Here is a 15,047-nt window from a genome sequence, read left to right on the forward strand (position 1 = left end):
AATCTAAGACAAAAAATAAATGATTCATATAAACATACAGTGTCATATTTCCACCATGACAAAAATATGTAACATTATTTAAAGTTGTGACCTAAGGCCAAGCATCAAATAAAATAACCATGTTGTTTATTAATGCAGAAGAACAATAATTACCTAAACAGCAACATTTAGAAAATACTGAGTAATTATGTTTAAATTTGCAAGTCGCAGAAATCTAAGAATCAAAAGTTTCCAATCTCTGAAATCTGTTTCTATAAATGCAAAATCAATTTATTGAAATGAGAAGAGCAGTAGATCATAATATTACTCAAGTAAAAAGTACAGAGAAATAGAGCACTACCAACCTCTGAACATAGAGAACAACCAAATTAGTAGCCTATTGCTAACAACCTTAAGTGCATCCAGATACTTACTCACCATGGTTGGGGGAAAAAATGTGCAAAGTACTTTCCCTTTCTGTCATGGTTCCACCAGTACTTTCTACTGTCATGGTTCCACCAGTACCTTTTACTGTCATGGTTCCACCAGTACTTTCTACTGTCATGGTTCCACCAGTACTTTCTACTGTCATGGTTCCACCAGTACTTTCTACTGTCATGGTTCCACCAGTACTTTCTACTGTCATGGTTCCACCAGTACTTTCTACTGTCATGGTTCCACCAGTACTTTCTACTGTCATGGTTCCACCAGTACTTTCTACTGTCATGGTTCCACCAGTACTTTCTACTGTCATGGTTCCACCAGTACTTTCTACTGTCATGGTTCCACCAGTACTTTCTACTGTCATGGTTCCACCACACACTGGTGCCGCTCTGCACAGCAGCGTCTCTTTGCTGCCTCACGGGTGTAAAATCGGTGCGAGTGTTAAAAACGGCTTAATGTTAAAAAACATGTTACAAACATATTAGCAATGGATTGAAATGTTGTAATGGCTGAAAAAAGTGTGAGGGACAGAGGGGGCAGATATAGGAAGATACAGGAAGTGTGGGAGCCCCAACTGTATCAAATCCAGATAGGTGAAATAGAAAGTTGGTCTCTCTGAGATAAATCTAAACGGCCTCAAGCCCAGGGCTGAGGCAGTGGCTGGCTACTTGGTGAGTGTTGACTATAAATTGCCCTTTTGTGTGGGTGTGTGTGGGCGTGAGCGTGAACCAGGTCCTTATATCCTTGTGGGGACCTACTTCTATCTACAAAGTGGATTGTGGAGACCACTGCTCCTGGTGGGGACATTTTCTTGGTCCCAATGAGGGGAAATATTGTTATAGGGTTAGGTTTATGGCTAAGATATGAATTGACTTTTGGTTAGGGTTACTGTAAGTATCGGATTTAGGCTGTAGAAAATGAATAGAAGTCAACGTAGTCCCCACAAGACACAAAGCCATCCGTGTGTGTGTGTGTGTATCTACAGGAGCTCCTGCTATCAGGGATGCCAGAGATGGATGTGGAGGATTGGTGCAGAAACACCGAGTACACCAGCGGCTATGACGCCAAAGATCCTGTGATCCAGGTGGCCTGCTCTGTCCGCTCAGCTAACTTCACCATGTTGACACATAACATACATGCCTTTCAGGATCAATTTCACGTAATGTTATTATTTATTACAGAATTACCTTTTTGACTGACCTTCCAATCTTCAACATGATCATGCCAAAATCGATCAAAACACTGTGATCATTGATAGAGGAAGCCATGACTATCTTATTACATAAAATTCGATGCGTAAACTATTAATATACAGATGAATATTTGGTTCCAGGCACCAACTTTTTTAAAAGCAGAAAAAATAAAAGCAAATATTGATTTTTACAGAGTTGCCCAACTGTTGTAGTATAGAAGATGTGAGATGTTCCTAGCCTTCTGTGTTTAAGACCTTTTCTGGGTCTTAAACACAGGTATTGTCTCAGTTTCCTGAAAATATAACTTTACAGCTTGGGTTGGACCACTGGTAACATAGAACATTGAAGTCACAGTGATGTTGGCTTCAGGGCCGGCCCAAGCCTCCATGGGGCCCTTAGTGGAATTTGGTTTTGGGGCCTTCTATATTTGCTAACAATGTGGATTGCTGGTATCAACAGTTAGACGATTAGATCATTCACACACCTGTTCTAAACTTATTGCATCTCTGATAGTGCTGTTTACTTTATGTCCTACAATATAGGATACATTTATCGGCCAGTTGATTTCTGGGCACTGATTTCCTTAATTTTGGGGGATCGTGATCAGCCATGTGAAACTGATCTTATCCTCTAATCTTATCTTGGTCAGCAAAGGTTTAAAAATCAGTCTCTGTCCTCTTCTGCTCTGCAGTGAGAGGTTTGACTGACAGAAAAAATTGGTATCAGCCAAAATCAAAATCATCAGGTCAGGCTTTTTAAAGATCAGTAAGGGATCGGCTAGAAAACTGCAATCGGTGCAGTAAGATGGAATACATACACACATATTCATGACATTCTTTGATTAAATTAATTTCTCTTAAGCGTTACTCCAATAGCTATAAATTAAATTTCTACCAGGTGAGTCTTTCTTCCCTGAGAATGTGGACCGGTACCGGTACCGGTCTGATTCTGAGCCTTCAAATGATTTTAACAGAAGTTTCACAAAACTTTGAAGTTGATGTCAAGATAACGTTTGTTTTAGTCACATAAGTGGTCATGCTCAGCAGCAAACAACATACCCCCCCAAGGGGAATTGTTTTTCTTTTTGTCCATAAAATAATGATTTCTGCATACATTATAAAATATATATTATTGTAAAAACAAATCACTTTATAATGAAAGTGTATGTTTTTGTTGTTATTATGACATAGAAATTGTTACTAAAAAAATATATGAGCTTCACTGAGGGGGCCCCTTAGTGGTCCTGAGGCGCTAAGTGGCTGCTTAGTTTGCTTATGCCTTGGGCTGGTTCTGGTTGGCTTCACTTTCTGTTTAGCAAGCAGCTAATCTGTCTCCATGTCTGCAGTGGTTTTGGAAGGTGGTGAGGAGTCTCACCCAGGAGGAACGTGTCTTATTGCTGCAGTTTGTCACTGGAAGGTTGGTCTGCTGTGGTTCTGATTACAGAATGATTAACTCTTACTCAAAAATAACATGTATATGATCTGAATCAGTTCCAGGGTTCCTCATGGTGGCTTTGCCTTTCTCATGGGTGGCAGTGGTTTGCAGAAGTTCACCATTGCTGCAGTGCCATATACCGCCAACTTGCTGCCTACTTCCAGCACCTGGTGAGTTACATTTTATTAACTCTTTGTTTATGGCGTCATTATTATGCCGAAAGTTGAGAAAGTAAATGAGACCCCAAACGAGGGGAATTGAGATTGTGAACATGTAGACAGACACACGCGCAGGATGTCTCCGTTTGCTCGCCGTCTCCGTTTGCTCGCCGTCTCGGTTTGCTCGCCGTCTCCGTTTGCTCGCCGTCTCCGTTTGCTCGCCGTCTCCTGCTTCTGCTCGTTCGAGGTTCAGTGGGTGGATCCAGCCAGTTTTCTATCACTGGGCATGATTAGCTGCATTCCCTGTTCATGTGTGATTGGGCGAAGAGGAAGATGAAGAGGGGGATTTGCTGAGTTAGGACAGCAGCATTGCAGACCAACAGGAGGTAAGTCGCACAAGTCTTGAATGCATAGTATTCTTGGTGAAACAGATTATTTCTGTAGCTTGATATCAGTTAAAATATTGTAGTAACCTACTTTATTTACATGACTGCTGCTATCTGCCAGCAGCTTATAGTTGATGAACCTAATGCTAGCTGACTAGCCTGTCTTATGTGTTGATGCCTGTTTAGCAGGCACAGTTAGTCGGGTGGTTGTTGTGTTAAGGAGGAATGTCCTTGCTAATGAAGGCGAACCCTCTTAAGAAAACTGTAAGAGTCCTGCTAACATTGTGTAAGATTATTTATCAGAGTGTTATTCTATATTGTATAATTGTTTCTAATGGCTGCACAGCAAAGATGTACACAAGGGCTTGAACTCCTGCCTCTTTCCCTTTCCTCCTTGATGCCCCAAGCGACCAAGGTTAGGGCTTTTTTTTCTTTGTGTGTGTGGAGCCCTGTCTAAGCCCCTCAACAATAATGTCAGGTTCATCTACCTAAACATTCTCAAACTGAAAAAGAAAAGAGAGAGACAAGTGAGCTTTAGATTTGCTTGCAAGGAGAACAGACAGGAGCGTGCTTCAGTTACAATCTCCTACCCGCTCTGAAGCAAGCCCCTCCTGCAGCCTTTCTTTTCATTTCCTTAAGGTGGTCCTAGTTACACAGCTTATTTAATTATCTTGAGTTAATCACATAGCATAGCTGCTTCTTCTGTTCTCTTGAGTCACAGGTGTGTTACACCTACAAGCTGCTGTAATGTAGAGAGCAAAGTTCAGAGTTCTTGTTTATTTCCTTCTGTAGAAACAATGCAGGAACTGATGAACCCACAGAACAATGAGGTGTCTTGTGTATCCGTGGTCTCATGTTCAGTTCCTCTGTCTCTGGTTCATAAACTTCGACCCTTAATAGTCCATTGTTTATTCTGTCACGTCAGTTATCTCTCTTGCTGCAGACCATCTGGTATCAGCTCCCAATTTGACACGCTTAGATGTCTTCCTGCAAGCATCTCTCAAGGCACACATTCCAGAAGCAAACAGACATAGAGTATTCATATCTGTAATGAATTTAAATGTATCAAATAACTATTTTTAAAACTAAAATGGCTAAACTATACTGGTTTCTGTCAGTTACATGGTTACTTTTAACCTATGACCTCTGAGATGCACATTGTGAAGTGAAATGATTATGCTGTGTGTTTCTTATCATGGTAAAGGCAGGACAAAACTGGCCCTCCAACTATTAAAATGTGGCCAAGAATGTTTTCTTAAGTATACTTTTTGTAAACAACAATTTAGGCCTGCTATTGGTGTTAAAGAGAACCATTTGATATGACAGAACATTTTCCAGGTTTAGAACGGGACTAGCAGCGTTCTGGATCAGCTGCAGCTGTCTGACGTTTCAGGCAGACCTGTGAAGACTTACAGTATCAACACGATAAAACTAAACATGATCTAGTTTTTCTTGATTTTGAAAAGGATAAGATCTCATGAATATATTTAGTCTCTCTGCTTTCCAGACCAGAATCTCTGAGGCACAAACAATAACACAGAAAAGTAGCTCGCCCCTCTGAGCTTTATTTGTATTATTATTTTCAAAGCAATCTACAACTTAGTTGCTGTGTAGGTCAACCAGTCAATTATTAGGGTTTGTGTAGTGAGACACAAATGGAATTTATGAAATGTTATAATGTATTCAGTAATTCTCGTTCAGTGAGGAACCATCTCTCCTGTCCTGTTTCTCATGTCTACAGTCTCAGATCAACACTTATAGCAGCAGCAGGAGCAGCAACCCCTCAACAGCAACATTGTAGCAATCAGGTCAAACATAGACTACCTTTGCTTTGCATTATCTCCATCTGATGATGATGACAGAATAGAAAGAGTCTTTATTGTCCTGCAAATTGGAAATTTAAGGATGCGTTAATGCCTCTGTATTAAATTCTTGATGAAAATCTGTTGTAAGGTGTTTTAAAATCTTATTCCATGAGCCCCTTTTTAAATTTGATCACCTGATTCTTTGCACATACAATAAAAACAGACATCAACACTGTAATATATTGATATTTATGATGTAGTGGTGCTGGTTCAAGTCAGTGGTGTTACTAATACCAAACAGCGCTGGCTCGCATGTAAGGTTGTGATGTTATGTTCTGTTGTCTTGGTTACCAATAAAAATAACCAAATAAATAACCAATCTACATTAGTGTCATTTGATATACTATAGATATAACGGTTTAACACTACAAAGCAACAAATCAGTTCAAAAATGCTTTATCAGTCCCAAAGGGAAATTAAATGTTGTAGTTCATTACTTAAGGTTCTACAGTTTGTGATGGCAGTAGCCAGGAAAGATCTTCTGTAGCAGTCTGTGTTACAGCGAATCTGAAGAAGCCTCTAACTGAAGACACTTCATAAAAAGAATGGACAGAGTTGTCCATCGTTTTCTTGATTTTATAAAGAATCCTTCTTTACATCCCAAGAGGTTCCACAGTTGTACCAGAACCAGAACCAGAACAGGACCAGAACCAGAACCAGAACAGAACAGAACAGAACAGAACCAGAACCAGAACCAGAACAGGACCAGAACCAGAACCAGAACCAGAACCGGAACAGAACCAGAACAGGACCAGAACCAGAACCAGAACCAGAACAGGACCAGAACCAGAACAGAACCGGAACAGAACCAGAACAGGACCAGAACCAGAACCAGAACAGGACCAGAACCAGAACAGAACCAGAACAGAACCAGAACAGGACCAGAACCGAACAGAACCAGAACCAGAACAGGACCAGAACCAGAACAGACCAGAACCAGAACAGAACCAGAACCAGAACAGGACCAGAACCAGAACCAGAACAGGACCAGAACCAGAACCAGAAGAGAACAGAACCAGAACCAGAACAGAACAGAACCAGAACAGAACCAGAACCAGAACAGGACCAGAACCAGAACAGAACCAGAACATAACAGAACCAGAACAGGACCAGAACCAGAACAGAACCAGAACCAGAACAGGACCGGAACTAGAACCAGAACAGAACCAGAACATAACAGAACCAGAACAGAACCAGAACAGAACAGAACCAGAACAGGACCAGAACCAGAACAGAACAGAACCAGAACAGAACCAGAACCAGAACAGAACCAGAACAGAACCAGAATCAGAACAGAACCAGAACAGGACCAGAACCAGAACAGAACCAGAACAGAACAGAACAGAACCAGAACAGAACCAGAACCAGAACAGAACCAGAACCAGAACAGAACCAGAACCGGACCAGAACCAGAACCAGAACCGGACCAGAACCAGAACAGACCAGACCAGAACCAGAACCAGAACAGGACCAGAACCAGAACAGAACCAGAACAGAACCAGAGCAGAACAGAACCAGAACCAGAACAGAACCAGAACAGGACCAGAACCAGAACATAACCAGAACAGAACAGAACAGAACAGAACAGAACCAGAACAGAACCAGAGCAGACCAGAACCAGAACCAGAACAGAACCAGAACCAGAACCGGACCAGAACCAGAACCGGACCAGAACCAGAACAGACCAGAACCAGAACCAGAACAGAACCAGAACCAGAACAGAACCAGAACAGAACCAGAACAGACCAGAACCAGAACCAGAACAGAACAGACCAGAACCAGAACAGAACAGACCAGAACCAGAACAGAACCAGAACAGAACCAGAACAGGACCAGAACCAGAACAGGACCAGAACAGAACCAGAACAGGACCAGAACCAGAACATAACCAGAACAGAACCAGAACAGAACCAGAACAGAACCAGAGCAGACCAGAACCAGAGCAGACCAGAACCAGAACAGAACCAGAACCAGAACCAGAACAGAACCAGAACCAGAACAGAACCAGAACCGGACCAGAACCAGAACAGACCAGAACCAGAACAACCAGAACAGAACCAGAACAGAACAGAACCAGAACAGAACCAGAACCAGAACAGAACCAGAACCAGAACCAGAACAGAACCAGAACAGAACCAGAACCAGAACAGAACCAGAACCAGAACAGAACAGAACCAGAACCAGAACCAGAACAGAACAGAACCAGAACAAACCAGAACAGAACCAGAACAGAACCAGAACCGGAACAGAACCAGAACAGAACCGGAACAGAACCAGAACAGAACCGGAACAGAACCGGAACAGAACCAGAACCGGAACAGAACCAGAACCAGAACAGAACCAGAACCAGAACAGAACCAGAACCAGAACAGAACCAGAACAGAACCAGAACCAGAACAGAACCAGAACAGAACCAGAACCAGAACCAGAACAGAACCAGAACAGAACCAGAACAGAACCAGAGCCAGAACCAGAACCAGAACAAACCAGAACAGAACCAGAACAGAACCAGAACAGAACCAGAACCGGAACAGAACCAGAACCAGAACAGGACCAGAACCAGAACAGAACCAGAACCAGAACCAGAACAGAACCAGAACCAGAACAGAACCAGAACAGAACCAGAACAGAACCAGAACCGGAACAGAACCAGAACAGAACCAGAACCGGAACAGAACCAGAACAGGACCAGAACCAGAACAGAACCAGAACCAGAACAAACCAGAACAGAACCAGAACAGAACAGAACCAGAACAGAACCAGAACAGAACAGAACCAGAACAGAACCAGAACCGGAACAGAACCAGAACCAGAACAGGACCAGAACCAGAACAGAACCAGAACCGGAACAGAACCAGAACAGGACCAGAACCAGAACCAGAACAGAACCAGAACAGAACCAGAACAGAACCAGAACAGAACAGAACCAGAACAGAACCAGAACCAGAACAGAACCAGAACAGAACCAGAACAGAACAGAACCAGAACAGAACAGAACCAGAACAGAACCAGAACAGAACAGAACCAGAACAGAACCAGAACCGGAACAGAACCAGAACAGAACCAGAACCGGAACAGAACCAGAACCAGAACAGGACCAGAACCAGAACAGAACCAGAACCGGAACAGAACCAGAACCAGAACCGGAACAGAACCAGAACCAGAACAGGACCAGAACCAGAACAGAACCAGAACCGGAACAGAACCAGAACAGGACCAGAACCAGAACCAGAACAGAACCAGAACAGAACCAGAACAGAACCAGAACAGGACCAGAACAGAACCAGAACAGGACCAGAACAGAACCAGAACAGAACCAGAACAGAACCAGAACAGAACCAGAACAGGACCAGAACAGAACCAGAACAGAACCAGAACAGAACCAGAACAGGACCAGAACAGAACCAGAACAGAACCAGAACAGAACCAGAACAGAACCAGAACAGAACAGAACCAGAACAGAACCAGAACAGAACAGAACCAGAACAGAACCAGAACCGGAACAGAACCAGAACCAGAACAGGACCAGAACCGGAACAGAACCAGAACAGAACCAGAACAGAACCAGAACAGAACCAGAACCAGAACCAGAACAGAACCAGAACAGAACCAGAACAGAACCAGAACAGAACCAGAACCGGAACAGAACCAGAACAGAACCAGAACCAGAACAGAACCAGAACAGAACAGAACCAGAACAGAACCAGAACAGAACAGAACCAGAACAGAACCAGAACCAGAACAGAACCAGAACCAGAACCAGAACCGGAACAGAACCAGAACCAGAACAGGACCAGAACCAGAACAGAACCAGAACCGGAACAGAACCAGAACCAGAACCGGAACAGAACCAGAACCAGAACAGGACCAGAACCAGAACAGAACCAGAACCGGAACAGAACCAGAACAGGACCAGAACCAGAACCAGAACAGAACCAGAACAGAACCAGAACAGAACCAGAACAGGACCAGAACAGAACCAGAACAGGACCAGAACAGAACCAGAACAGAACCAGAACAGGACCAGAACAGAACCAGAACAGAACCAGAACAGAACCAGAACAGAACCAGCCTTCTTTCTCAGGTTGTTGAGCCTTTTTATGTCCCTGGTTCTGATGCTGCTGATTTCAGCCTTGAAGAAAACTGAGTTTCAACATTTCATTTCCCTTGTGGGATCAATAAAGTATATTTCAATTCAACTTAATATTTGTAAATACAGAATATGTAGCACTGAAATATCAACTTGGAGCTGAGCTCTTAATTTGTCTGGTCAAGTATAAACAACCAAAATCATGAAGAAGAGTTTTATCAGAAAAACTCACTGTTGTTGCTGCAAGGCTGGAATTTAGACGCCCAATCAGAGAGGAGCAGGGAATGTAGCCGATCATGTGTAGAAGACTGGATGGATCCGCCCACCAAAGCCAAAAACATCAACTGCAGTTCGAGCAGAGAGACATTCTTTTATATTCCCAACATCTACATTCCACTGGTGGAACAGTTCTGCTCATGGGGTCTCTTTTACTCTCTCGACTTTTGGTATAATAATGACTTCATATTCCTCTTTATTTTACCTTAATTTTCTTAACTAGTTGATTTAGAATTATTCTGCAATATTTTAAACATTTGCCTTAACCTTTCTTGGTGTTGGTTTGCTTCTGGGTCACCAGGAACCCATTTACAAACCCAACACGGCCTTTCCTGGCCTGTTACCTGCTGTTCTGTTCACTGAGCAAAGTGTGAAACTGCTCTTCTTTCAATGGAATCTGGTATCCAACAAGGATCAGTGCAACGGTTGGCTTATGTAAAAATTAACATTTATGATTAAAGGGGGATATTATGTATTTTTCAGGCACATTAGTGCCATTTTTTTAAGCACTATCAATTAAAGATGTCATCTTCCATTATAAAAATATTGAGGCATCAAACATGACTGAAAAATAATTTGACTTTGCAATTTGATGCCGGGCTGCACAGTGGCACAGCTGGTAGAATCTGCTGCCTGGCAGCACGCCAGGCTTCCAATACACTGGAGGAAAACTTGAATGTCAAGGTTTACATCTGTGGTGATCGTCATTTTTAATTGGGATGTCCCATTCAGGTTTTTTTTTTTACTCTGATTTATTCAGAGTTTCATCCATCCAATACAGAATCTCAATTAGATACTTCAAAAATACATTTAAACAGTACATTTATTTTTGTATTTTATCCACCTTCTTTATTATTTAACATAACACTGAGGCTGTGTGAGTCAAATGAAGATATTTTGGTTTGGTGCGACAGTTTGGGTTAAAAAAAAAAGAGATTATTTTTAATCCAGAACGAGATCCCCAGCAACGTTGCGCATGTGTGATTCCATTGCGATGTGTAAACTGAAGGGAGTGGGTCGCCTCCACTCTCAGCAAATACTTGGTAATGTGAGGGGCTCATGGCAGCTCTAACTGCCCGTTGTAGCTGCAGTACTATTGGGGCTTTACCACTTTGTCGCCAAAGTCTTCAATAAGAATCCAGAGAAAGTTGCTAGATTTGATTTGTGTTGCTTTCCCAGGGAAAAAACCCACTAGAGATCTCTGAAAAGTCACTAAATACAACAACAAGAGTAAGTCAGCACCAGTGCTCCCATTTCAGGCTGAGGCTGAGTTCTGTTCGCTTTACGGCCGTCACTGCTGCAAAGTCCTGCACGTGTTGCAGGGAGACGGTCTTTATACTCATTTTGGTTTATATTTTTCTGTCTGTTAATTTTTCTCTATTCACTATAATCATTTCTTGTCTATGACATCCCAGCATTCCTGCTAAACAAAGTCATGATGTCAGTGGAGACACAATAATCAGGAATTCAGACCAGAGGTTTTAAGTTCAGCGCCTGCATCTTTTACCTATCCTCAAGTAAAATAAGACCTTTATTAAATTACAAACACTGAAGTCATCCTGCACATCATTCAAGGCATGGTGCAAATAAGAACCAAATATTTTTGCATGTGGTTTCTAGATCTAATTAGTTTATAACTCAATAAAATTGGGGATGTGGAAGAATATCACTTCCACAAATCTAGCATCCATGAAACTCCATGAAACCTTTAAACTTGATGCTCAGCTGAAGAGATCTGCCATCTGCCCTGCTTGTTGGTCTGAACTGTCTGCAAGCGCTTGATCAAACACCTCCAAGAATAGGGAGGGGTTTCAGTTTGATGGACAGAGGATTTGTCTTTGGTGCAGATCTTCATTATAATCATCATTGTCATCATAATAATAGTAAATCAAACAGCTCTTTTTAAAACACTCAAAGATGTCTGGGAGGGATTGACAATCCATAGCTTCACTCATGACTTCTTTTGAGCCACACCTGTTACCATGACAATCAACATGCTAACTGTCAGTTTTTTTCTTTATTTTTTTAGCATCAACATGCTGAAACTGCCAGAATATCCGAGCCAGGAGGTTCTCCGAGACCGACTGCTGGTAGCTCTGCACTGTGGGAGCTATGGTTACACCATGGCCTGAACACTCTGCTGTCAGGGCCTGAACACTCTGCTGTCAGGGCCTGAACACTCTGCTGTCAGGGCCTCCACTCCTGCACCGTTGCTAATCTCTAACTGAAATAGAGGTTGTTGTTGTTGTCATCATTGTTCTTATTTTTTAATATAATGCTGGGAAAACCTGTGGAACCACTGGTTCTGCACACTTTTACTTTTTTGACGCATTGCATCAGTAAAATAGTAATGTAAATATTTCATCATATAATTTACTGGTAAATCAATGCTGTTTATGTTTAAAGACTTTATGCATAAGATACACAAAAATGGAAGGAATCAATGGGAATGCTGAACATTCCATATCAGAGGAGTTTGAGTAACTTTCTCAGGTTCCAGCAGTTGATCAGTTTCACGTGCAATCATCTGTAAGTTTTTGCACTGTGGTGTTATACTGTACTGTGGGCTGAATATAAAGATATTTGCAGGCAGAAGGGAACAATGTGATACATTGAATCCTGGTTTTGAAACATCTACTGAGCAGATACAAAATGCCCATCAAGTGTGTGTAAATGGATGAATGCTTGGCACCACAAACTCCAGGGAACCATTTCCTGGCTGAAAAAGTCAGGCACTACATGACCAACTGGCACCAAGACCTCCTGGAAAAGCTGATGTCATCATGTTCCTGATGTCAGAAAGCATTTCCAACCCATCTTTATTCTCTATGTATTGGTTTGCTATAATAGAAACCATGTTTTGGTGTGCTGATCACTGGTCTGGAGTTCAGCTCCCATGTCAAGTGTTTGAAGAAATGGAAAGCTTGTCATGGTACATGAACCTCTGAGGATGAGATCTGTTAGAGGAAACCAAAATGATGCTGAACATTCAAGTTGTTCCACACAAAGAAATCAAATGTAGTTTTTTTTTTTTTTTTTTTTTTTTTATTATTATTTATTTATTTTTATACAGTATAATCATGAAAAATTCCATAAAATAAATATTTTAAGAAGTTTTATTTGTCAGCGCCTTTCAAAACATCCATTCACCTGTTGTGTCTGAATGCATGAGAAGTGGCTGTTTTCTCCCACACTAATCCTACTGGGAGCATAGAAAGGATTCAAGGACATTTTCATTCAGGTGTGTCTGTAGAATTCAACTGTTTCCTCCTCAAAACGTTATTCAGTCATTCTCCCAACAGCAATTTAAAAACTCAATACCACCTATAAAACCATATCAGCACTGACTGCTCTGATCAAACTACATGTCTACAATTAAACTTGAAAACAGGAGGTGCTGCTGCTGCCTACATTTAGCCCACAAACATCCACCCATAAACAAAGTGTCATGTCATGTTCTTGGTTTATCTCTGGTTGAAAATCTTCTGGCTGTTTTAAGGATTTTATTTTCCTGTGCTAGAGAAGAACTGAACTGACCTGTGTTGATGAGTCCAAAGTGTTTTCCATTTGTTGCCACAGCTGCTGGAGCTCTCTCATCATGTCATGTGATTGACTGTACACACTCAGACCATTGCCTATGTCTGAAATGAAGACCAATATCCTAAGTGAAAGTCTTTTGTTTGTACTTGCCCAAACATTTGGCTTGCAGTGCCAAAACAGGGAAAATTCTTCCATCTCTGTTATTGTTGGTGTTGGTGCAAAATCCTCCTGAAAATGTGGGGAGGATGTTGTAAATATGACACCTCCTTGTTTTCTCTCTAAAGGGAATTAAGACATTCATTAATATACCGGTTCATGTGTTAGTGTTGTTTTCAGTTCTTGCCTGAAATGCTGAGGATGTTGTAAGAGGAGTTTTTATAAATATTGTACTGTACATTTCTTCAACAGAAAATTATGTATTTTACTTTGAAATACTTGTAATTAGATTTCCTGAAATAAAGGAAATGATTTGGCAACAACTCCCTGAGACAATAATTCAACAGAGCAGGAACAGATCATGTATTGTAAAAATGACACTTTGAAAGCAAAGAGATTTGCTCTCTTAGTTGTTCCACATTACAGTTTATTTTGAAATAAGATTTAGATTTTTGAACATGAATATTGACAGTATCAGGGCAGAGAAAGATGATGCTGGAATATCACTTACTAAAAGGTGCATATATTCATATATTAGTCTATTATTACATCTGGAAGGCCGATATGTGAAAGATTCAGATTTCAGTTCCCCATGAGTTCCCTGAGTTCTGACATTCAGAGAATCCATCAGGGAAATGCAGTCACCATCCAGACTTCATGCAGAGCTGTCTTTTTTTTTTTCTTTAACTGAACAAAATTTCTTTTATATTTTGTAGAGTTAAAGAAAATGTTTTATGTAACTAAGCATGGTATAAAGAAATACATTTTATTATTTTTTTTAAAGAATCACATTTTCTGAATGGTTGAAAGAAGTGACATGACTTTCTATGTCAGCCACAACTTTTCATTAATCCCTTGCTACTGAAAACATGATGTTTAAGATTACAGTGTTGCATCAGATCTATAAAAAACATTTTTAATGCACAATTGTGGGCTTAAAAATATGTTTTTCATACATGTTTCAATGTGACTGCATTATAATTTACTGGATATAACTATATATCCCTGTGCTTCAGCCGGTTTTAGAATTAGCTGCAACTTATATGAACATGGAAACTATAAGGTTTTACAGTTTCCAAGTTCATAAATCTTTCTAATAAATTCATTCAACTGACTTGTTGTAACTTGTCCATTTAATCAGTTTCTAATTTTAAATGTATTATTTATATAATATTAAACAAGGGGAGCTCATGTTTGTGCTGGGATATGATGTAGGCTTTAAAAAATCGGTCGGCGGTTTGAACCTTTACAGATGTTGAAGTACTGTGTATTTTTTGAGAGTGCAGTCAGATACCTGTGTTAATACTTACTTTCTGCTCTTAATATTCTGTACTTCACCTCTTGCTTTTTTATCAGCTGGCTTAGTTTTCATTTTTTCATACTTTCCACACCTTCTTGACAGAGACAGATTCACTTCTCCACCTTTTGCCATGTGGAGTTATTGCCTCTGCTTTCACACTTTCTGATTGCATCTGTTCAACACTGTCCTCTCAGGAATGCACCCTGCTGTGGCTCAAAAACACTTT

At 41.0% G+C, this 15,047-nt stretch overlaps 1 protein-coding gene across 1 annotated transcript in view; it reads left to right on the forward strand.

The window, feature by feature from the left end:
- Positions 1 to 13,845, forward strand: part of hace1 (HECT domain and ankyrin repeat containing E3 ubiquitin protein ligase 1) — a 36,816-nt gene extending 22,971 nt beyond the window's left edge. The window contains exons 21-24 of the mRNA XM_044116245.1: positions 1,409 to 1,507; positions 2,962 to 3,032; positions 3,107 to 3,220; positions 11,855 to 13,845. Coding sequence (XP_043972180.1) covers positions 1,409 to 1,507; positions 2,962 to 3,032; positions 3,107 to 3,220; positions 11,855 to 11,957 — 387 coding nt within the window. The 3' untranslated portion in view covers positions 11,958 to 13,845. The remainder of the gene's footprint in view (positions 1 to 1,408; positions 1,508 to 2,961; positions 3,033 to 3,106; positions 3,221 to 11,854) is intronic.
- Positions 13,846 to 15,047: the final 1,202 nt, after the last annotated feature.

The sequence above is a fragment of the Gambusia affinis genome, linkage group LG05 (assembly GCF_019740435.1).
Source record: "Gambusia affinis linkage group LG05, SWU_Gaff_1.0, whole genome shotgun sequence".
Taxonomy (NCBI): Eukaryota; Metazoa; Chordata; class Actinopteri; order Cyprinodontiformes; family Poeciliidae; genus Gambusia; species Gambusia affinis.